Source organism: Bombyx mandarina, chromosome 09, assembly GCF_030267445.1.
Source record: "Bombyx mandarina strain Sakado chromosome 09, ASM3026744v2".
NCBI classification, from domain to species: Eukaryota; Metazoa; Arthropoda; class Insecta; order Lepidoptera; family Bombycidae; genus Bombyx; species Bombyx mandarina.
In genome coordinates, this window is record NC_143216.1 from 13,054,497 (window position 1) to 13,076,749 (window position 22,253).

The window sequence follows — 22,253 nt, forward strand, 5'->3', positions numbered from 1 at the left end:
GACTATTAATGCGATTTTATTGTAGGGTTCTCGGAGGTTTTCGTAGATTTCTCGGAGGTTCTCTTAGATTTCTCGGAGGTTCTCGTAGATTTCTCAGAGGTTCTCGTAGATTTATTGAAGGTGGGATAAGAATGTGTAAGGTGTTGTTCGTTGTGTAAGGATATCATGGTCTTCAGATGAATTTTGTGGTGAAATTTTAGTAATCAAAAATAAAAACTTATCTTTTGTATTCATTGATCAGTTGATTGTTGATTCCGTCGCTCGACCATGCTGGTTTGTGAAGCAGACGGTACAGGCTTATCGGCTGATGCTGGAGGGTAGTCATTATCCGCCGATACGGTTATCTGGTCACCAGGTTGTTGCTGAGCGGAGGCGGCGTGTGATCCCGCTTCTGATGACGGAAAAGGGACGTCCGTAGTGTTTTTAAAAAGTATGACGTCAGCACCGCTGACGTCGCGGTCATCACTTTCTTGACGAATGACTCATGTTTGGGTTTCCGAAACAAAACTTCACGAGAACTTCACGAAAACTTCGTATATTGCACGAGAAGCATAACAACGTTACAGAGATATCCGTACAGTACAACGGCTCGGACACGAATCAAACAGTGCTAGACAGCACGGCCGTATTTATGGGGCTTCGTACCCGTGAGCGTGTTGACACGTTTTAAACACGTGAGCGTGTTTACACGTTTTTCAAACACGTGAGCGGGTTTACACGTTTTTCAAACACCTTTTAAAGTATTGAAATTACAATAAAAGGAACTGTTTAACATCAATTTCTTATCACAGAGTAATTAGTTGATGATCAGTAGGTAAATAGTCATATTTGCGCCGACATATACATTATAAAGAATAGCATAAAAACTACAGGTCACATCTTGATCAAATTAATGGGATAGCATGAGAAGCGCCAGTTTTCTAATAAAAATCAAAGTCGAATTGAAAAATGAGAACCTCCTCCATTTTGTGTTGGTTTTTAAATACTTGCACTTGGATAATGTAAAATGAGACTAGTTATAAAAGTGGTGTCCAATTAGTCCAATATAAATAGATATCAAATTACTGAGAGTGAATTAGAATATTGTTCCCATCAATCAATTTTGACAGTGACATTGGACCTTTACAGGAATCTGTAACTTGATTTTATGCATAAGATGAAAATAATTTCACCTTTGCTGGCTGAAAGGAAGAAATTTGCTTTTTATCCCTACGCCAAATAAAAAAAAACACTTCTGTCACTGGTGACGTTTAACTGCTATTTTGACGTATTTATTTTGTCATATCACTGCCTACCTGAAGAATTAAAAATTAATAATTTGGGAAATCCTCATTCGTTTTCCGTATATTAATTGTTTCTTTGTTATCAATATTTAAAATGTCTAAAGATAATACACCGGTCAAATCACCTAAATCGCCAAAAGCAATAAAAACAGTAGAAGACTTCGAAAATCAGGTAATATTTTATTACCTACGCCTTCTGTCTTTTTGTATGTTAATAATTTTATTTACGCAGGTTTGTTTTCGCAGGACACACTGTTGAAGCATGTCGATATAACTATTGTGGAGTCAGAGAAACGAGCTAATGGTACTCTACACGTCAGAGATCATTACACAGTATATCTCGTCGATTTAAAGTAAGATTCAACTATGATTGAAATTACAAATTGCACCCAAATAGGCAGTCAATTAGACCAATTTGAATAGTTTACGGGTTGAGTGACGTTATACTCGTGGAGATTGGTTGCGATGGAATTTTGATTCTCCGAATTTACGCCAACCCTTGTTGTGTTTTCGTTAACAAAAATAAAAGCGAAATAACACAATATTACAAAAAGCTTTATATTTTTTTACTTACTTGCTCTTTTTGTCATTTGTTTAATCAATGTTTTAATAATACAATTTGAAGAAAATTTGATTAACACGCTCAAAGAAAATAAAAGTGATTTGTGAAAAAAATTATTTTCTCCGATTTTTTTTGTATTTACGCACTTACCCACATCATCGACTGATGCCTGACTGGAAACAGTTGGACTAAACTAACATCATGAATATAATATTTTTTATTTGCAGAGTTACAGATCCTGATTACAAATTAGTACAGTCAAAAATAAGCACAATCTGGAGGAGATACACTGAATTCGAACAAATACATGATTACTTACAAGTCACATATCCACATGTTGTTATACCTCCATTACCAGAGAAAAGGGTAAGGTCATATTTAAAATATAACCAAAATATGTCATAAGTGATGAAGAAATTAAATCTCCTATGTTTTAGAAAATTTATATTAATTACTAATTATTTTTTAATAACAATTGAGTTTTTTAAAAAACACTTAATATTTTAAGAAATGTCTTAAATTCTTTGTTAAATTGTAAATTGAAATGGATCTAAAACAACAATACGATTTGAGAGAAATGGTGAACTCTTTGTCATGAGATTTTGTATTGCATGAATTTGGTCCACTGTTAACAGGTGTTACTACAGATTATGTAGACTATTGTGCAAGACTCAAGATTTGCAGAAAATTCCTGTCCTGGCTTTAGAAATAATTTGAAAATACACTATAGAGTTTTTTTTAATTTAAATTTATTATGAGATTATATAGATAACATCTACAAAACAAAAAAAACACAACTAACATAAAAACAAAATTAGATTAATTTATTGAACAACAATAAATAAGTGATTATTGTTTCTTAATTATCCTTTTTGTCAGAAAAAGTATTACATACAAGCAACATCTGTTTACTTATTAGCAAATAGGATCTATTGTACCTGGATATATTATTTCGATCTAGCTGCCTTTATGATACATTAGGAAAACTTATAATTTATTTTTGGAAATTTTAAAGAAAAAAAATTATATAAAGACTAAATTTTAAAATAATTTAACATAGTCTTTAATATCAGGTGCTTTACGCGTGGCGCAAATCGGACACTACAGACCCGGAGTTTGTGGAGCGCCGTCGAGCTGGCTTAGAAAATTTCCTATTACGAGTCGCATCTCACCCTCGACTATGTTTCGATGATCAATTCATTAATTTCCTACAAGAAGAACATGGTTGGCGGGAAACTATCACCGATAGTGGTAAGTTAAAATGCAATTTACATATTATAAATAAATCTGAACACTATTTTAATAAAAAATATTGTAACAAGTATAAAAATAGAATACAACTCTACAACTCTAACATATACATATTATTATGTACAGAAAATATTGCTATAACTTTGACTGAACTAGCTAAAAGTTTTGTTAAGTTACTTGAAATTTCCAAGATCCATGTTAATTTCCAGTTTCAAAAGTAGAAAAGATATACAATACAGTTGAGAGACTTCAACATCATAACTCTAGTTGGTTCGACATACTCACATTGATATATCTTTTGACTTCTTTAACCAGACTACATCCAAGTGAGCTGGGAGCTTGTTCCATCTATGCAATTAATATTGAAAAAGCCTACTTAGTAATGAACAATTCATATTATTATTTTGAATTAGTTAAAAATAAAATAGATTTGTGGAGATATTACTCAATGATAGGCAGCGGCTTTGCTGTGACCCTGACATTGCTGACGTCCATGAAAGATGGTAACCACTCACTATCAAGTGTACTATCAGCTCGTCTACAAGGACAATAAAAAAAGTAATTGCATTACGTTTTTCCAACAGGATATTTACTACAAGCTGAAAATAAAATAAAATCACTGTCCGTATCTATAAGGTTGAAGAAACCCGATCCTGAGGTTGAGTCTTTCAAAAACTACGGGAAACAATTAGAAACTAATTTAGGAAACTTTTTATATACAAGGTAAATGAAACTTATAAACATTAATTAAATTTAAAGTTATATAGATTGAAATAGTAAAGATTAAAATTAAACAAGCAGCAAGATAGTAACGATGCCCTAACACTTCAATATACAAGAAATGAACCGATAACTAGAATGTAGCACTAATCCCTTACAATTTAGAAGACATCTTCAGTGAAAAAGAAGCAATGGAGTTAATTATAGAAAACAATCTTCATACTGTACATTGTAACATTTTACAACACTAAATCTGTCCTGCCATTTAACTCTTTTTAACTCTAAATTGGTGTTAAATTTTATGAAACATTATCGTGTTATAATAGTTAATCATGTCACTCTCTGGTACTAATGCTGCTAGTCCCGTGCGGTTACCATGGCGACGCTTGTTAAATATATGACGTGTTTCTATTATACCTAGAATAGTATATCCACTTTGATTGATTGATTAAGATTTACAAATCCATTCTTAGTGAGCGCTTAGAAACAAGATGAAGAAAACAAAATAATAATTATCAAGTTGAATTCAGCAATGTACTCTTAGTCTATGTAATGGCAAGTGATTGATTGCCTTTGTCAATCGATATCAGCATAACTAGGGCTGAGCTTGGTTTCGTTTGTCATTATTAAGCAATTGAGACTGGTGCTAGGAGGTCATGTGAGTCCACACGGGTAGGTACCACCACCCCATCTATTTCTGCCGTGAAGCAGTAATCCGTTTCGGTTTAGAGGGTGGGGCAGCCATTGTAACTATACTGAGACCTTAGAAGTTATATCTCAAGGTGGGTGGCGCATTTACGTTATAGATGTCTATGGGCTCCAGTAACCAATTAACACCAGGTGGGCTGTGAGCTCGTCCACCCATCTAAGCAATAAAAAATAAATATTAAAGCCTTTAATGCCCCTACTCAAAAAACTAAACATCCTAAAAACTATTTTTCAGATCCAAAATAATAGAAAAAAATTACGCTCTATGTAAACTGCACGCGAACTACGGCAAACTGTTTAGTGAATGGAGCGTCATCGAGAAGGAGATGGGAGACGGATTGCAGAAGGCCGGACATTATTTCGGTAACGACTTTAAACTCGAATTTAGTTCTATCCGTTCGCGACTCTCTTCTAAAGCTGCTTTCAGTCTGTGCTATACTATAGTCTCATATAGTATACCAGCGTATACTTAGCCAATAATATACAGTACAGTACTTTTTATTTATTTATTTTTATTCATACCTAAGCTGATGGTCTAGAGAGACCATATCATGTCACTAGTAGGTGAGCTCACGGTGCTCAAACCTGACGATGTTGCTAACACTGGCCCTAGCAAGAGACGTGCCTCGCAGAATCTTCCACCGGATCGGAAACGCGATCCGCTGAAAAGATCAGGCGAGAAAATCAGTAAGCTGTGTTTTTGGGTTAATTTACTCACCGAGGCTTTTGTTGCAAGCGACGGGTTCGATGAGAACGATGACCGGTGTTTGGGGTACCTAAAAGCACCGTTAATGGATCGGGAGGATCCGAGATGACGTGTTTTGGGCGACGTCGACTCAGTACAGTATGAACGTGTCTATAACAATATATAATATACTAGCTGACCCGGCAAACGTTGTGTTGCCTTAAATAAGATTTCTAGGGAAATTCTAGTCTAATATATAAAATTCTCACAAACCTCATTCAACCACATAATATAGTAAGCGGCACGTAAGTTGGCAAGGTTTTGGTGTAGTGGGGGTAATGTCGCGCATAGTGTACATTGCAACAAAAAAATGGTCACTTTTATTGCCCGCATATATGTTAATTTTATTTTATTAAATTTTTTATTTGCCATAATTTATTTTTAAGCCTGTGTCTTTAGAAGAAAGTTAAAGAAAAGAGAGGAATTCGTGAAGTGTATTAGGTGTTATAAATAAAATACAATTAAAAGTTAAAAAAATTATTTAAAAAAATATACTTAATATTAAAAATTATGTGTCGCCGTCGTCACTATCATTTTCTAATAGTGCTTAAATTTATGGTAGCACCTGAGCTGGTGGAAGGAGTTGGCTCCTCATCGTCGACATAACGAAGAGTCGCTGTCGTCACTGGCGTAAATAATAAAACGCTCAGTGACTGAATCGACTATAATTATGGTCATTGGTATTTGGTCCTGCCATTGCAAGCAAATTTAAAACAATAACACTCGTAACAAAAACTAAATTTAAAACAGTAATAACAACTCGTAACAAAAACTCAATATAAACAAAGGGTTCCTACAACTTGAGTAGGCGCATGTGTAACCGGGAGCGAACGGAACGTGGACGCGGTGCGGGAGGGGAGGGTCGACTGACTTACCAATCGCGCGCTCTGAACGGTGCTACGTCTTTCCCCGCGTTCCGCTTGACAACCAAAGAGACCTAAAAAACGACTTCTGCGCATCTAGCGACTCTTGCCAAGTTACGTGCCGGGGACTATACCTCATTATAACCAAGAAAAAAAATAAAAAATAAAAAATGTTTGGGGTGGACAGCCCTTATCACTTAGGGGTATGAAATATAGATAGTAGCCGATTCTCAGACCTACTGAACATACTATTGATACACAAATAAAACCAAAGAAACATGGCTGAAAAATGTATAGTGAGTAAGACAGGAGACCGGCTTCGTCCTCATCCCTACTACGTGATGTTTGCTGGATGAGAGGCGACACCTGGCGGGGATAACTGATCGATTGAATTTAAAAAAAAATCATAATTAAAGGAACTTGAAATTATAAACTCTGAATAAGAATTTATCGTACTACAATTATAATATTTGATTGCCATCTTGCAACCTTATTGCGAATCTGTGCATAGAAAAAATAAAATAAAAATCGGGATGGAAAAATAGGGGTTGATCGTATAAGAGTGAAAATTGAGAGTAATATATTATTAGAGGCGACTCCCTCTTAAGTCAAAGTCGATGGGCGGAGCCATTGACGACGAGCACTCACGTGGACTCGTGACGTCATCTGGAGTGGCAACCGACCGACCAGCGGGGACATCACGCCACCTCGGATCACTTTTGCTAGAAGCGCGCGCAGCGTTCACTTGTCTTAGATTTAATATTCTGTGTCGATCGTTCCTACCCACTTTTGTATTTTTTTTATTTATTTAAATTATTAAGCAGTTGCTAAAATCAGAAGTGGGATAGGGCTTGTGCCCTATCCGCTTTTGGGTTATCCTGGCGTACAGTTTATTTTTAAAATTTGCATTAAATTAACAAAGTAATGACCGATATACGTGTAACTGGAAGCAGGGTAGGAGGACGCTCGCATTCGCCGAATGTTCGAGACCAATATTGGAGAATAATATTGGCGCGTTTAATTGCTTAAAACTCAAATGTGAACGTTGCGCGTGAGTCGAGCCCGCTAGGGTCGCAGATAAAAAAAAAAAAAAAAAAAAAAAAAAAAAAAAAAAAAAAAAAAAAAAAAAAAAAAAGGGTCGCAGATAGAAGACGCACGTCCCTCGACCGCGGACGGTGGTGGCGCCGGACCCGTGGTGGCGTTGGGAATCACATCACCGCCGCCGTCAGAGTCCCGCGCGTACGACGCTACAGACAGGATCATCGGAGCATTAAGTGCACTGTCCAAAGTAAGGTCGAACCATTTTTATATTTCTAATTTTGACCCCAGCGTTAATGATATCGATCCTTGGTGCGAAGTAGATTTTTTTTGTCGGATACCCTCTTATGAAATGTAATAAATCACCAAGTAACTAGCTCAACGACTTTATCACAACCGACCTTACGGTCTATTTTTATTGACGCGATAGAACATGCTCGAGACTGAATGCTCAGTTTCGGTGGGTGCAAATAGCATTCGAAGGGTTCAAAATGTTACTAGTCGGCAAACTCCATCAATACGTCAATTAGACAACAGTCCGACTGTCCAGGTCGGTGATCATGCAAACGGGACGCCGTGTTGTTCCATCGCCGTGTCGATTGTACCCGCGTTTGAGAATAGATGTAAAATAGTTCCACCACGCGTTGTGACAATAAAAAGGCAACTACCACATCAGCACGGAAGTTAACCGAATCCATTAGATTCGTAAATTCAGATCGAGCTCATGGTTACCTTATTTCTAAGTTTTACCCTGCCGTGCAATAGATAGACACAATGTGTAAGGAAGTAGAATGGGTTAGATCCTTAACTGGGAAGGCACTGAGTATTTGTCACGAGTTTTGGGCTGTCTTAAGGGTGATGAGCGTACTTGGTTACACGTGTGATTGTCTAGTGACCGGACGTGGGGTAACTTCGTAAAAGACTTTAAGCCGTTGTGTCCGCGAAAGTTAGAGTATGCCAATATTCTTTATAATGCTATGCAATTAGCATCAGATTGCTTTGCCTCATACGTCGAGTGCGCCAGGAGATCGTTGCTATGTCTTAAGATGGTCAGAGTTCTGACTGACAAACTCGGAACTTTAATAATGATACGGGGCATAATGGGCCCTCTGGTTGACTCGCGAACGCTAGTCTACAGATTCACGATTTGATTTAATTTTTGGTGGAGGTCAGGTTAGGCCGAGTCCTCGTAGGGTTCAGGCACTAGTTGAGTCACCAGTGACGCGTAATGTCAAACATTCTTGGGGTTGACTGCATGCTTCCAGAGATTTACGTGGTAACATAGTTCATGTAGATGTTGTAACGTGGTAACATAGTTCACGCAGAGATTTACGTGGTAACATAGTTCACGTAGATGTTGTAACGTGGTAACATAGTTCACGCAGAGATTTACGTGGTAACATAGTTCACGTAGATGTTGTAACGTGGTAACATAGTTCACGCAGAGATTTACGTGGTAACATAGTTCACGTAGATGTTGTAACGTGGTAACATAGTTCACGCAGAGATTTACGTGGTAACATAGTTCACGTAGATGTTGTAACGTGGTAACATAGTTCACGCAGAGATTTACGTGGTAACATAGTTCACGTAGATGTTGTACCGTGGTAACATAGTTCACGTATATGTTGTGACGTGGTAACAAAGTTCACGTAAAGGTGTGACGTGGTAACGCAGTTCACGTTACGAGTGTATTAGCTTGACATGTTAACTTGGCCATGTCAACCAGACTTTACTCTCACAGTATATTATACACCCGATATGGTAACAGTGCCGTGTCGTCAGTACATCTAACGTAACTCAACAAGAGCCTACTATACATGAACACACTGAAATGTGATGTAAAATGCTCACAAAAACTACTAACTTTTACTAATGGTTCATGGTACCAAAATCATGATTGTAATGCAAACAATCTATTTCTATGACGATATCATAGAACACCCCGATAGCAACGCTGTGCACAGAGTGAGTCCTGCATCGTCAGAGATTGAAGACGGTCATGACATCCAGGTGAACGTGGACGTCCACCAGTCAGGAGAGGCCGTATTAGAGGCGACTCCCTCTTAAGTCAAAGTCGATGGGCGGAGCCATTGACGACGAGCACTCACGTGGACTCGTGACGTCATCTGGAGGGGCAACCGACCGACCAGCGGGGACATCACGCCACCTCGGATCACTTTTGCTAGAAGCGCGCGCAGCGTTCACTTGTCTTAGATTTAATATTCTGTGTCGATCGTTCCTACCCACTTTTGTATTTTTTTTATTTATTTAAATTATTAAGCAGTTGCTAAAAATATTTTTTTTTTTTTTTATTTTAAGTCATGACAAAATAAAAAATAAAATCTTGCCAAAAAATTTAAAATTTATAATTAACAAATAAAAAATAGGGGTTGATCGTAGAGGGGTGAAAATTTCAGAGTAATATAATTTTTTTTATTCTAAGTCATGACAAAACAAAAACAAAATTCTTGCAAAAAAATTTAGTTTTTAATTAGCAAATAAAAAATAAGGGTTGATTGTAGAAGGGTGAAAATTGAGGATTGTATGTATTTTTGTATGTTGTATCATAAAAAAATAGAAATTAAAAATTTTGTCTAAAAAATAAAAAATAAATTTAGGGGTGGACTACCCCTAACATTTAGGGGGATGAAAAATAGATGTTGGCCGATTCTCATAGATACCGGATAAGCACAAAAAATTTCATCAAAATCGGTCAAGCCGTTTCGGAGGAGTATGGCAACGAAAACTGTGACACGAGAATTTTATATATTAGATGCTATTATACTATAGCGTAGTCTGAAAGCAGCTTAAAGCGCGAAATACACACAAACGGCGTAAGGCTTAAGGCGCGGCGCACGCGTGGAGCGGATACGGCACGGACGCGATTTAAATTACTAGTCGCACCCCGGTAGTCGATTAAAGAGCCTTTCTTCCCTCGATATATACTATTGTGACATTTGCTTATTGACTGCTAAGTTAAATTGAGATTAGATGATGACCGAGCTTTGCTCGTTTTTTTTTTATAACGCCATCTTGTTGTGTCTTTAAAGCAGTAAAAATAGTATTATTATTCGCCAATAGATGACGGGAAGAGTTATAAAGTTGATTATCGATAAAGTTGATTATTGAAAACACGAATAAAACAACATTTTCTGAAAATAAATCGTAGCTAGATCGATTTATCGCCCCCGAAATCCCCTGTATACTAAGTTTTATGAAAATCGTTGGAGCCGTTTCCGAGATTCAGTTTATATATATATATACAAGAATTGCTCGTTTAAAGGTATAAGATTTCTATTAACAATGTTAATGTTTCCAAGTTATTACAAGATCGCTACTTTAAAAAAATAATAGAGCTAGAGTCAGTTTCATTTCCAATAAATATCTTTTAACTTGCAACAACAACATGAAGAATATTTAATTTTCTCGTAATAGATTCAATAGCGGACAGTATAGATTTGGTTGCGGAAGACGAAGAACAGCTGGCGGACCAATTAAAAGAGTATCTGTTTTATGCGGGAGCTCTGCAGCAGCTGTGCAGCAATCATGAGGCTCTCCAACGAAACCTGGAACAGGCACAAGACACGCTCAATAATCGGTGAGACAATCTTATATTTTATCTGTGTCGTCGCTTTGACTTTTTGACAGTGACAACCAGCCGAGCGGTGACATTTGACAGCTGACAACTAACTTTGTTGATATCAGTGGGAATTACTCTATGCAATGCAACTATACCTCTGTTCAAATTTCGCAGACCAGTTTTTCTAATAAATTACGTTCTTAACAAATGTCTTCACGATGAAGGCAGTGGCAGGTCGTATTGCGAGCCCACCCGAGCTAGTACCGTAGCTCTGAACACCGAACACAAAGCAATTAAATTAAGGCTTCATGTTGTCAAGAACGTTGAGTATTATTTGGGTCATACCCGATCCTGTGGACCGAATGGTAAACAGTCGACGTCGCCCTAAACACGTTATTACAAATGCTCCCGATCCATTAACGGTGCTTTTAGGTACCTCAAGCACCTCAAGTCCTCCGAACCCGTCGCTTGCGACTAAGGGCTCGACGAGTAAATTAACCCATAGATACAGCCCACTGAGTTTCTCGCCGGATCTTCTCAGTGGGTCGCGTTTCCGATCCGGTGGTAGATTCTGCGAAGCACGGCTCTTGCTAGGGCCAGTGCTAGCAACATTCCCGGTTTGAGCTTCCCGCCACTTCCCAACACACTTTAAACTAAATTAAAACCCAAACTAAATTTAATCTAATCTACAGGTTAGCAGAGCGCACTAGAGCAGCGGCTGGAAAATCCGGTATAATGTCCCGACTGTTTGGTACCACGGACCCTGATATAGTACGGGACCAGACCACGCGAGCTCTCGACGCTAAGATACAAGCAGATAACGAAGCCATAGAAAAGGCTAAACTGGACTTGGAGTGAGTTGATAAAGTTCTAGAACATTTCAACGGGCCTCTAAACAGACTTATGAGACCAGCAAACATATTTAATTCAATACTTTTTTTTTTATTGCCCTTGTAGGCAGACGAGCTTACGGCCCACCTGATGGTGAGTGGTTACCGTCGCCCATGGACTTCAGCAATGCCAGGGGCAGAGCCAAGCCGCTGCCTACCGCTTAATGCTCTCCACAAGCCTCGTTTGAAGAAGGACATGTCATAGCGCTCGGGAAACACCGTGGTGGGGAGCTCATTCCATAGCCGGATGGTACGTGGTAAAAAAGACCTCTGGAAACGCACTGTGGATGATCGCAGTGGCTCCAGGTAATGTGGATGAATTATTTAGACCACATTTAGAAGTGCATTTGAATCTGTAATGTACGGTAGATAACCAGTCTAATAAGTTGGGAACAACCGGATATGAATTGTTTTAAACTAAAGCGGTTCGGTTGTAGATATTTACAAAACCCTATCAAACTGTAGATAGTTTTGATAGTAAGAACTCACAGCCCACTTGCTAATTTGTTACCAACACCAAATTACATCACCACTTCAATGCCTCGTTAGGTCAAAATCCCAGTTCCATAGTTTAGTTGTTGTCCTACATTTCAATCTGTTTCGCGACAAAAGTTTAGTGTTACTCTTTTATCGTTAGTCTCTTTAAATCCTGTGTGCATTGCTTACAGAGAATTCACAAAGAAAGTTATGGTAGAAATAGACCATTTCCAGAAGCAAAAAGATAAGGACTTGCACGAGTCGCTAGTAAATTTCATAACATTACAAGTTAAAGCTGCGAAAAGGGTAAGACATTGCACTATTTATATCTTCCTAAATCAATAAAGAGTAAATTGGGGTGATCAGGCCAGAATACTTGCGTAACATAGCGAAAATAAACACGAAAATATAATATAAGGACTTTTGTTCTTAATTACTTACGACACAACTTTTTGTTTATTGATCAAAAATTTTGACATAATGATCGTGAGAAATAATTCAAAACTTTAAAGAAACCTAAGAGAACTAACTCAGTTGATAAACACAATTCCAATATGTCTATATATTAATACGTGAAGCAAAAACTTTTGTACCCCTTTTTACGAAAATTGCGCGGACGAAGAAGTATGAAATTTCCCACACTTATAGAGAATACAGAGGAGGAGTGCGCAATGCTAATTTTTTTTTTTAATTATGCATAAAACATACATTAAAGCAATAAAAAAAACATTACACACACTACCATGTATTTAACACGTACATATAATTATACTCTTTGTTTATTGTCAATTGTCAAACTTTTGTTAATGTTTAAAGTCTGTGGTCAAGTTCCGAATAGATTAATATTGTTGTCTTTAATATATTTATCTATAGTGTAAGTTTTGGCGAAATCTGTGATTATATTATAGAAATATAATAGTGTTTGACAATAGAACCATAATAATGTTTAAACATGCAATTTCAATTAAAATTTTAATCGAATTTCGACTACTGTGGGACCACTAGTTTATATAAATGATTCGTCTATCCCATACACAGCTGACAGTTGACAACAAAGTCATGATTAACCTGAATTATTAGACTTGGCTTGTTTAAAAACTTAATACATTAACACAATACGTTTTGTTTCAGAATTTGCAAGCATGGACACAAATAAAAGAATGTCTACAGAATATGCCTTAAAAAAATGTATCTTAAATTAGTACTGATTTTTATACTGATATTTACCAAAACTTAATTCACTGCTGTATTCTATCAACTATATCTTTTGTGATACGAATTTCAAAGCTTATCGTTCAAGTTCACTTTGTAATATACGAAAAACATTCAAAGTCGGTACTAAAGATGATAGGATGTAACAGAATACATTCCAGACCATAACGTCGTCTGATTGTAAATAACGTGTGCATCGAAAGCGTCAACAAAGTTTTACTGTAGTCCAAAGACCAAAGAAGACAACTGTAATTTTAAACTTAAAACAATTTCTAGAGCACCTTCGGAGTACAACAATAAATTGCATCGTTATTTTTACATCGCTTCGCAGTTCCACTTAACATAAGCCAAACCCGCCCTGCCAATAACACTAGTTAAAATATATCTTACTATAGATAAATTGTCATGTGTTTTTCTCTGGAATTTTATTACCCTAGGAAAAATTATTATGTTGTAAAGCTGCATTGTGAACCACTGTGAGATTTTTAAAGAAATTTAAACTAACCCGTAAGTCAATATACTAAAATGCTGACCATTATATGCGTAAATCACTCAAGGATGATATTATAAAAATGCTCAAACAATTTTAAGGGCAAGATCTTTGCTTCGGTAATGAACTGATGGAGTCTGTTGTACTATGTAAATATAATATCATAAACTAGGTAAGTGATAATTAAACTGTCGATTTGAATTCGAAAGAAAACTTGTTCAAATTTTTACAGATTGCTCTTAATACACTCAACATCTTCTTTAAGTTAACAAAATAAAATCAATTATAAACACTTAATAAATCGTATCACGTACAGGGTGTAATATTTCAAATAAACTTATGCAAAATTATAGTCCCGCCCCAGTATCATATTTAAAATTTCAAATTTATACACATGCTGTATATAAATAAATGCTCTTCGACGACCTCAATGAATAGGAACGAATATTTTACTAAACTTTGCTCTTTCTTGTTACCTACATTTGTTTTTATTAATAAGATACTTTATACTTGCTGTTCTTATTTATTTTTGCAATTTAAAGCTTAAAGAAACTGTACAAGCCGTGGCTAAGTTTAAAGCCGTCGTGCCCTCCGTAAGCTCCCTAGGGCTATTTTAAAAACTTATTTCTTGTTTTTGTTCACAAAAGAACTGAGCTTTCGTTTTATTGCCGACTTCATTGTCATTGGTTAATCATCAGTCCACTTTTTGTCTAATGTACGGCTCTTTTTAACTAGTCATTTCCTCAGAAATTCACATTGTTGAGTGTTTAATAAATGAATGGAATAGGGTTGTCGAATGAAGGATATTATTAATAATTAAAAATTTCTTAAATTTAATTCTTGATTATTATTATAAATTTAATGAAAGTGTATGAGATCAATAAGTTTAAAAAGCATAATTTACATTTTTTTTTTGATAATATGTTAAAATGTGAATATATTTGCTTGAGTAAATTGAGTGATGATTGTATATATAGTTTCTATGGTTTACAGATGATAATTTTTAAAATGAAAAAAAAATAAAAAATGCAGTCCAATTAAAGTAAATATCAACACGATATGTTACCCAAATGTAATTAATAAAGATATTATTATAAATAAAATTATTATTAATTTAATGAATTAAGTAATCATATTTCCAAGGTCACATCTAAACGGAAAAAAGGAACAATCAATTTCTTCCTTTGCTTCTTACACTTAACTTCAGCCATCTTTCAAGACTAGCGTTATATAATATGTTGCGCATTATTTGTACCTTATAAACTTATAGTCTAGCTAGTTTTAAATTATTCCAATAAATGAGATGTATAATACCTTAATTTTAAAACGTTTGTAATAAAATCGCAAATTTTATATTAAAAATGTTGTTTTATTAAATTTTTCCTCTTGCTCTGTTTTTTTTTTAATGCTAGCAACACTTCATTGACGTTTCTATGGATTCCGACAATGTTAGCGGAGTCCACCGATAATCTAAAATAACTCTGATAATTTCTAGAATTATAAAATTAACTTTCGTCAATATTTAAATAGGCATACGCGTCGAGTTATGGGAAAACGCCTAATTCAAAATCTCTTTCACTACGAAATCGTTCTCAAGGTCGGAGCTCCTGTCTAACTACACCTAGACCCTGGTCTAACGGATAAGCTGATACCCAGTGCATTCGTATCGAGCGATGCGATTGGTACCATTTCTTAATTAAATTGTACTTAATAGAAGCTCACTGATGACTTCCACGATGAAGGAATAATATCCGATAGCAAAAATTACTGGTGGTGGGGCGTCGGGTGAACGAGTTCACGGCCTAGCTGGTGTTGTGATTACCGGAGTCCATAGACTTTGAAGTCGTAGTGGCCTAAAGGATAGGACGTCCGGTGCATTCATTTCCAGCGATGCACCGGTGTTCGAAACCCGCCTGCGGGTTCCAATTTTTCTAATGAAATACGTACTTAACAAATGTTCACGATTGACTTCCACGGTGAAGGAATAATATCGTGTAATAAAAATCAAACCCGCAAAATTATAATTTGCGTAATTACTGGTGGTAGGTAGGTCTTCGCGTGAGTGCGCGCGGGTAGATACCACCACCCCGCCTATTTCTGCCGTGAAGCGGTAATGCGTTTCGGTTTGAAGGGTGGAGTAGCTGTTGTAACTGTACTAAGACCTTAGAGCTTATATCTCAAGGTGGGTGGCGCATTTACGTTGTAGATGTCTGGGCTAAAAAAAACTAATTAACGTGATCGCCGACCCACGAAAAATGAGGATTGACCGAAACCGAATGTATTGTGGAGCGACTCAGTACCACTCGTCAAACTGGGAGGGCCTCGCTAAATAAATAGACGGGATGGTGATACCAACACGTGCGAGCCTACGATACGCCCTACCACCACCAATTCATGACCTATATCGTGAATTTAGGAAGTGAGCCGGAATATAGTTTATTTTTTGTTGTTGTAGTAATTTTAATTATAAAAGTCACACGAGTAGCATGCTAGCGTTTATCTAACGAATTAGTTCAAGTGCCAAATAAGTTCTGACCATACGTCATACATACTCTTCATACTCTCCATAACCTAAAATTCATAATCGAATGTGTAACATTAAGAATCAACCAGCTGTGATATTGTGGCGTCAATGCCACGATTCCGCCTTTATTATTATCGATTCCAGGGGTGAGCAACACTGGCAACGATTTCATTAATACACTATCTGTTTATTTAAAATTTTCATTCTGATTTTTAATAGCATTAAGCAGACCAAAAGCCGCGCCTTAAATATTGGTAAACGTTTTCCGACGCTTAATTGTAGAATATAATTTGCCATCGTGCTTGCCGATTCGAAGGAAGGACACCAAGTATGCCACACGCTTCAGAATTCGACTTCATTTCTCAAAATAGATTGGGCATTTCACACTGTGAGCTTTTAGGGATTTAACGAAAGTTCAGCAGTCAAATCGTCTTTCTGCCACTCCTAGACCAGAGTAATAAAAAAATATAAGATAAACAAAAGAAATAAAATTATAGACACTATCGTACTTATTATTATTAAATAAGTCAAAGACCATGTTGCAATTTCTCTTCTTACAGTCAACTGTGTTTTATTTTGTAGATACAGAGGCTAGCTTTCTAGCTATTTGTAAATTGACTTTCATTTTAAATTAGAATAAAGGAGAATCTAATCCTAATCAAAATCTAATAGTTATGGTCGAAAGTTCATCATCAAATGGTTACCGCCAAAGCAAAATGTAGAATTACAAGAAAACAATCTATCATGAAATTTAGTATAATTTATTTAATAACAAAAGTTATAACTATAATACATAATATCGATAAAACACCAGTTGTTTAATGTTCCAAAGAGGTCACAGCACCGGATAGCTTATTTATTATCAGTGTTATCAGTAACATGCGCACTATTACTTCGCTGTATCTTATGAGCTATTTTAGGCTTCCTATCCAGCCTCGGGTATCAGTATCAGCCATATCTGCTAATATCAATAACACTTATTGAAGTGAATAATCTACACGACTCAATAAATAAATAGGCTGTCTTGCATTGTTGCAGGAATACTTAAGAGAGTTTTTGAACTGTTGTTCAGTGAAATCATTTCGCCGACTAAGCCTTAGAGATTTTAGGGTCTCCTACGTTCAATGATTCACCATCACCATCAGGTGGGCCGTATGCTCGTCTGCCTACAAGGGCACTAAAAAAGGATGGATGGACGAGCTCACAGCCCACCTGGTGTTAAGTGGTTACTGGAACCCATAGCATCTACAACGTAAATGCACCACCCACCTTGAGATATAAGCTCTTAGGTCTCAATATAGTTACAACGGCTAACAAATTGACTACATTTTATCAATCTACTCAGTATAATCTAATCTGCAGGAGCAACGAGAAATTAATCGAACCGAAGCCATCTAGTGGCCGACGCCCGTAAACATTTTTGTTGAGTGCTTGCGCTGCCTATAACTAATTTATGTGTATCATCTATGAGCCCTACGCATAACACCCGTGTAACTGTTCATCGTCATAGCCGCTATTTTAAAATACAATCTGGAAGGAAACAAGTTCGAAGACGTCGTGGCCTAAAGGATAAGACGTCCGGTGCATTCGTATCTAGCGATGCGACGGTGTCCGAATCCCGCAGGCGGGTACCAATTTTTCTAATGACATACGTACTTAACACGATTGAGTTTCACGGTGAAGGAATAAAATCGTGTAATAAAAATCAAACCCGCAAAATCATATTATAATTTGCATAATTACTGGTGGTAGGACCTCTTGTGAGTCCGGACGGGTAGGTACCACCGCCTTGCCTATTTCTGCCGTGAAGCAGTAATGCGTTTCGGTTTGAAGGGTGGGGGCAGCCGTTGTAACTATACTGAGACCTTAGAACTTATATCTCAAGGTGGGTGGCGCATTTACGTTGTAGATGTCTATGGGCTCCAGTAACCACTTAACATCAGGTGGGCTGTGAGCTCGTTCACCCATCGAAGCAATAAATAAAATAAAATAAACATTTTTTCTTACACCACTGCTTGTCTCCTCTTCCTCGCCAACAATAGTCTAAAATAAAAAATTAAAAAGATCATGCAATGTATCACAATTAGCACTCATCTGTCAAAGCGCGGGATCAACGCTCTCACGAAACTCGATCCGGCGGCTGCATTTATATTTGATTGCAAGTTCATTATTGTTATAACACTAACAACCCGCCCTCGCTTCCCTTCGGAAACATTACATTTTATTATTAATTATAGCTGAGTCCCGCGACTTTACCCGCGGTTATTGTCATGCCGCGGGTGACGCCACGGGGCGAAACTAGTCTAACAAAATCAAAATCGATCCAGCCGTTCCAGAGACTAGCCGGAACAAACAGACAGACATACAAAAATTGTAAAAAGTATTATTTTGGTGTATGTAGCGTATATATATTAGTAAAAAGCGGTTATTTCAATATTACAAACAAACACTCCAATTTTATTTAGATGTATAGATAAGCGTACTGATAAGGATTTAGTACAGTAAGTTGGAATTAGCGTCAAAATAAAACGAATATTTACTTAGATTTTTCATTTAGCTTTAGAACATGTCCTTCCCCCCCAAGCTAGTCAGCAAGCGATTGCAAGATACTACCATATAGACCTTGGCATATCGAATTCCATTGTATATCTAAAATGACAGATAATTTGAAGTACATATTTCGAAAATTTAGTTCAAGGCCCGCCCGATACTAAATCCTCATATTTTACAGCAATGTATATGAAAATACAGCAGTAAAAAACGATAAGATATTTTTGAGGCTTATTTAAATAAACATTGACCATTAAAATTAATAGAATAACTCAAAAAATACAACCTCCAGTGTGATTGTTGACCACTACAGTGTCCATCAATTATTACCAACACCGTACCATATAATCGATCGCGGGCCACTCGCAGCATACACACCGTGCCTTCTTTCCCAGCAACACGTCGAAAAATCCTCACAAATTCAAAGAAAAATTGAACCAAATCGTGAATTTTTAACATTTTCGACAGATTCAAATACTTTTAAAAACAACAAATACTCTAAAACTAACAATGAAGCATCAGCAAGTTAATGTGGATTATTGGGCAATGGGGAAAGCTATGCTGGTGTACGCAGCAATGACTGCAGTGGGCTGGCTTATTTTACGTACTTTCAACACGTTTTTCATGTTGCCTAGAAGGATGAGAACACAGCAGGAGAACATTCAAAAAACGTTGCAAGAGATGCAGGTAATTAAAGCAAGCTGATTAACTGCTTTTTATTTTTTTATTGCTTAGATGGGTGGACGATCTCATAGCCCACCTGGTGTTAAGTGGTTACTGGAGCCCATGGACATCTAGAACGTAAATGCGCTACCCACCTTGAGATATAAGATCTAAGGTCTCAGTATAGTTACAACGGCTGTCCCACCCTTCAAACCGAAACGCATTACTGCTTCACGGCAGATATAGGCAGGGCGGTGGTACCTACCCGTGCGGACTCACAAGAGGTCCTACCACCAGTACCACCAGTTGAAATGGATACTAACGCTTTACTTATTGTTGACTTATTCTGGTAAAGATATATATCTTATTTATTTATATAAGCGTAATTGTTTTGGCAAATAGACAGACATATTAACTAATTGGTCTCTGAATCATGACCGTAGTCAGTACGTGAACAATTCGATATGAAATTTGATTTTGTTTCTTTTGCTATTACCACCCAACTGGTATTGTTCGTGTAATGTATACGGAAAGCCATCACTTCACGACGTGATATCCAAAATCGGATATGTCTTAGCTGCGCTCTATGATAAGAAATGAAGGTACTGTGCCATAGTGGAAACTAAAATGTTTGTTCGTCATTTATTTTCACACGTAAATTTTCTGATATTTATAATAATGACGCTTTTTTCAAGTTCAATACGGTTTGAAATAAATCTAAAAAAGCATGATAAAATAAAATAAAAAAGCAGTTATTATATGACATCCCATGAGAATAGCGTCTTTTATGAAGTATCAATGACTTCTGAAGAATAAGATGCCCAGTGTACTCATATCGAGCGATAAATCCTGCGATCCGCAAAACTATGTTTCAAGCTCACAATTATAATGACGAATGCCTTCCACGGCGAAGGAATAACGTTGTGTAGTATGAACTTAAGGCACAAAAATATAATTTGCGTAATTACTGGTGATAGGGCGTCGTGTGAGTCCCCACACAACCACCTCACCGATTCTGTTGCGAAGCAATTATGTCTGAAGGGTAGGACAGCCGTTATGCAAAATACTTGTGACAGCGACCTCATGTCTCAAGGTGACGGCATTCATGATGTCTTTGGGCTACGGTAGCCACTGTGAACAATCATCTAACTGAGCGATCTAAGAAAATCCTAGTTCCGGGTGTCAACCAATGTGGAACATCTGACTACGTAAAGTGTATTTAAAATTTTTAGAGGCGATTCCCGGATCTAAACATCACCGAAGAAGACTTGAAAAACGCAGAGAAAGAGTTAGACGAACTAATCAAAGAGGACGGACAGAAGAATAAGGCTGAAAGCGACTCGACAGAAGAAATGCCTGCAATCGAACAAACAAAGAAGACTATTTAAAAATTTATCGTAACAATTAATTTTTAAAATCAATATTCGTTCTCACCTTGTGCAAGTAATCGATAAGCAATTACTCAATACGCGATGCGTCTTACATTAATTACGATATTTATTCTTTATTAAAAATATTACGTACGTTACAACTCTATATGTAATATAATCTATATATTAATACGTGAAGCAAAAACTTTGTATCCCTTTTTAAGAAAATTGCGCGGACGGAGGAGTATGAAATTTTCTACACTTATAGAGAATATAGAGAAGAAGTGCACAATGCTAATATTTTTTTAAAAATAATTCATAAAAGATACATTAAATCAATAAAGAAAACATTACACACACTACATACCATGTATTTGACGCACACACGCATACGTACTATTTATTGTCAAACTTTTGTTCTTGACGTCTGTTGTCAAATTGAGAATAGAATATGGTTTGTCTTTGTTAATATTTTTTATAGTGTAGTCTTGGCGAAATTTGTGATTAGAGAAGTATAAAATACAATCATAATAGTGTACAAACTTACAATTCCAATTAATTATAGTCGAATTTCGACTACTGCGGGACCTCTAGTACATATAAATTCTTTAAGTAATACTTGTTATCTAGCAATGCGTTTAATTTTACCTTTTCCCTTTCAACAGAAATGTAACTTTATTCTCGACTTATTTATACTAAGCACTGTTGTAGTGTTATCGGGTACTTATTGAAACAAGTCAAGAATTCTTCAAATATAACATTTATTTTGAAACGTGCTTGAGTTATAAATTTTGGACAATTGCAAAAAAATTTATCAAGTTGTGTTTGTGTATGTACAGTAACTGGCATAAGGACTCCATAATTCGAATGAAAATTCAAATTCAAGCTAAAATTCAAATTAAAGAATAACTTAATAGTAAAGTATTATCTCTTATTAATAATAGCAAACACCATCTTAGCGAAGTTATCGCAGTTATGTATCTTGTTCGTACCAGTTTTCGTTAAAGTCTCATTTTATTTCTCTAACAGTAGTTTTCTTTATTATCTATACCTTATAGTCGGAGAGTTAGAGATTAATGCGTTTTCGACATTTTCCATGGAACCCTATTATAAACTTGGAACGAATTTTAGGAAAAATCTATTGATTAGATTTTAACTTTGTAAACAAATGTTCTCGATAAACTAAACAACACTATATTCAACCATCCTCCTCAACAGCCAATTGTCAACCCTCAACTTATTTAGTTCTTCGGCCCTTACACAGATGTCACTAAACTAAGCTTATCTCGAAGCCCGTAAAACCGGCCCCCAAGGCGTGGTTCAC

The 22,253-nt window shown here is 36.5% G+C and overlaps 2 protein-coding genes across 2 annotated transcripts; both read left to right on the top strand.

The window, feature by feature from the left end:
• Positions 1-1,152: 1,152 nt before the first annotated feature.
• Positions 1,153-14,158, top strand: LOC114242141 (sorting nexin-4). The gene is made up of 10 exons (XM_028173187.2): positions 1,153-1,455; positions 1,530-1,636; positions 2,073-2,211; positions 2,919-3,096; positions 3,681-3,819; positions 4,760-4,887; positions 10,609-10,771; positions 11,446-11,607; positions 12,312-12,426; positions 13,252-14,158. The coding sequence occupies exons 1-10, from the start codon at positions 1,378-1,380 to the stop codon at positions 13,300-13,302; spliced, it is 1,260 nt and encodes a 419-aa protein (XP_028028988.2). The 5' UTR covers positions 1,153-1,377; the 3' UTR covers positions 13,303-14,158.
• Positions 14,159-19,255: 5,097 nt separating this feature from the next.
• On the top strand, positions 19,256-21,080 carry LOC114242136 (uncharacterized). Its single transcript, XM_028173179.2, has 2 exons — positions 19,256-19,583; positions 20,792-21,080. Exons 1-2 carry the CDS (start codon positions 19,407-19,409, stop codon positions 20,945-20,947), a joined length of 333 nt encoding a protein of 110 aa, XP_028028980.2. The 5' UTR covers positions 19,256-19,406; the 3' UTR covers positions 20,948-21,080.
• The last annotated feature ends 1,173 nt before the right edge of the window (positions 21,081-22,253 follow it).

Coding starts and splice junctions, on each gene's coding strand:
- LOC114242141 (XM_028173187.2), top strand. CDS start 1,378: ATGTCTAAAGATAATACACCGGTCAAATCACCTAAATCGCCAAAAGCA. Junction 2,212..2,918: donor CTCCATTACCAGAGAAAAGG/GTAAGGTCATAT, acceptor CTTTAATATCAG/GTGCTTTACGCGTGGCGCAA. Junction 3,820..4,759: donor GGAAACTTTTTATATACAAG/GTAAATGAAACT, acceptor ACTATTTTTCAG/ATCCAAAATAATAGAAAAAA.
- LOC114242136 (XM_028173179.2), top strand. CDS start 19,407: ATGAAGCATCAGCAAGTTAATGTGGATTATTGGGCAATGGGGAAAGCT. Junction 19,584..20,791: donor AAACGTTGCAAGAGATGCAG/GTAATTAAAGCA, acceptor TAAAATTTTTAG/AGGCGATTCCCGGATCTAAA.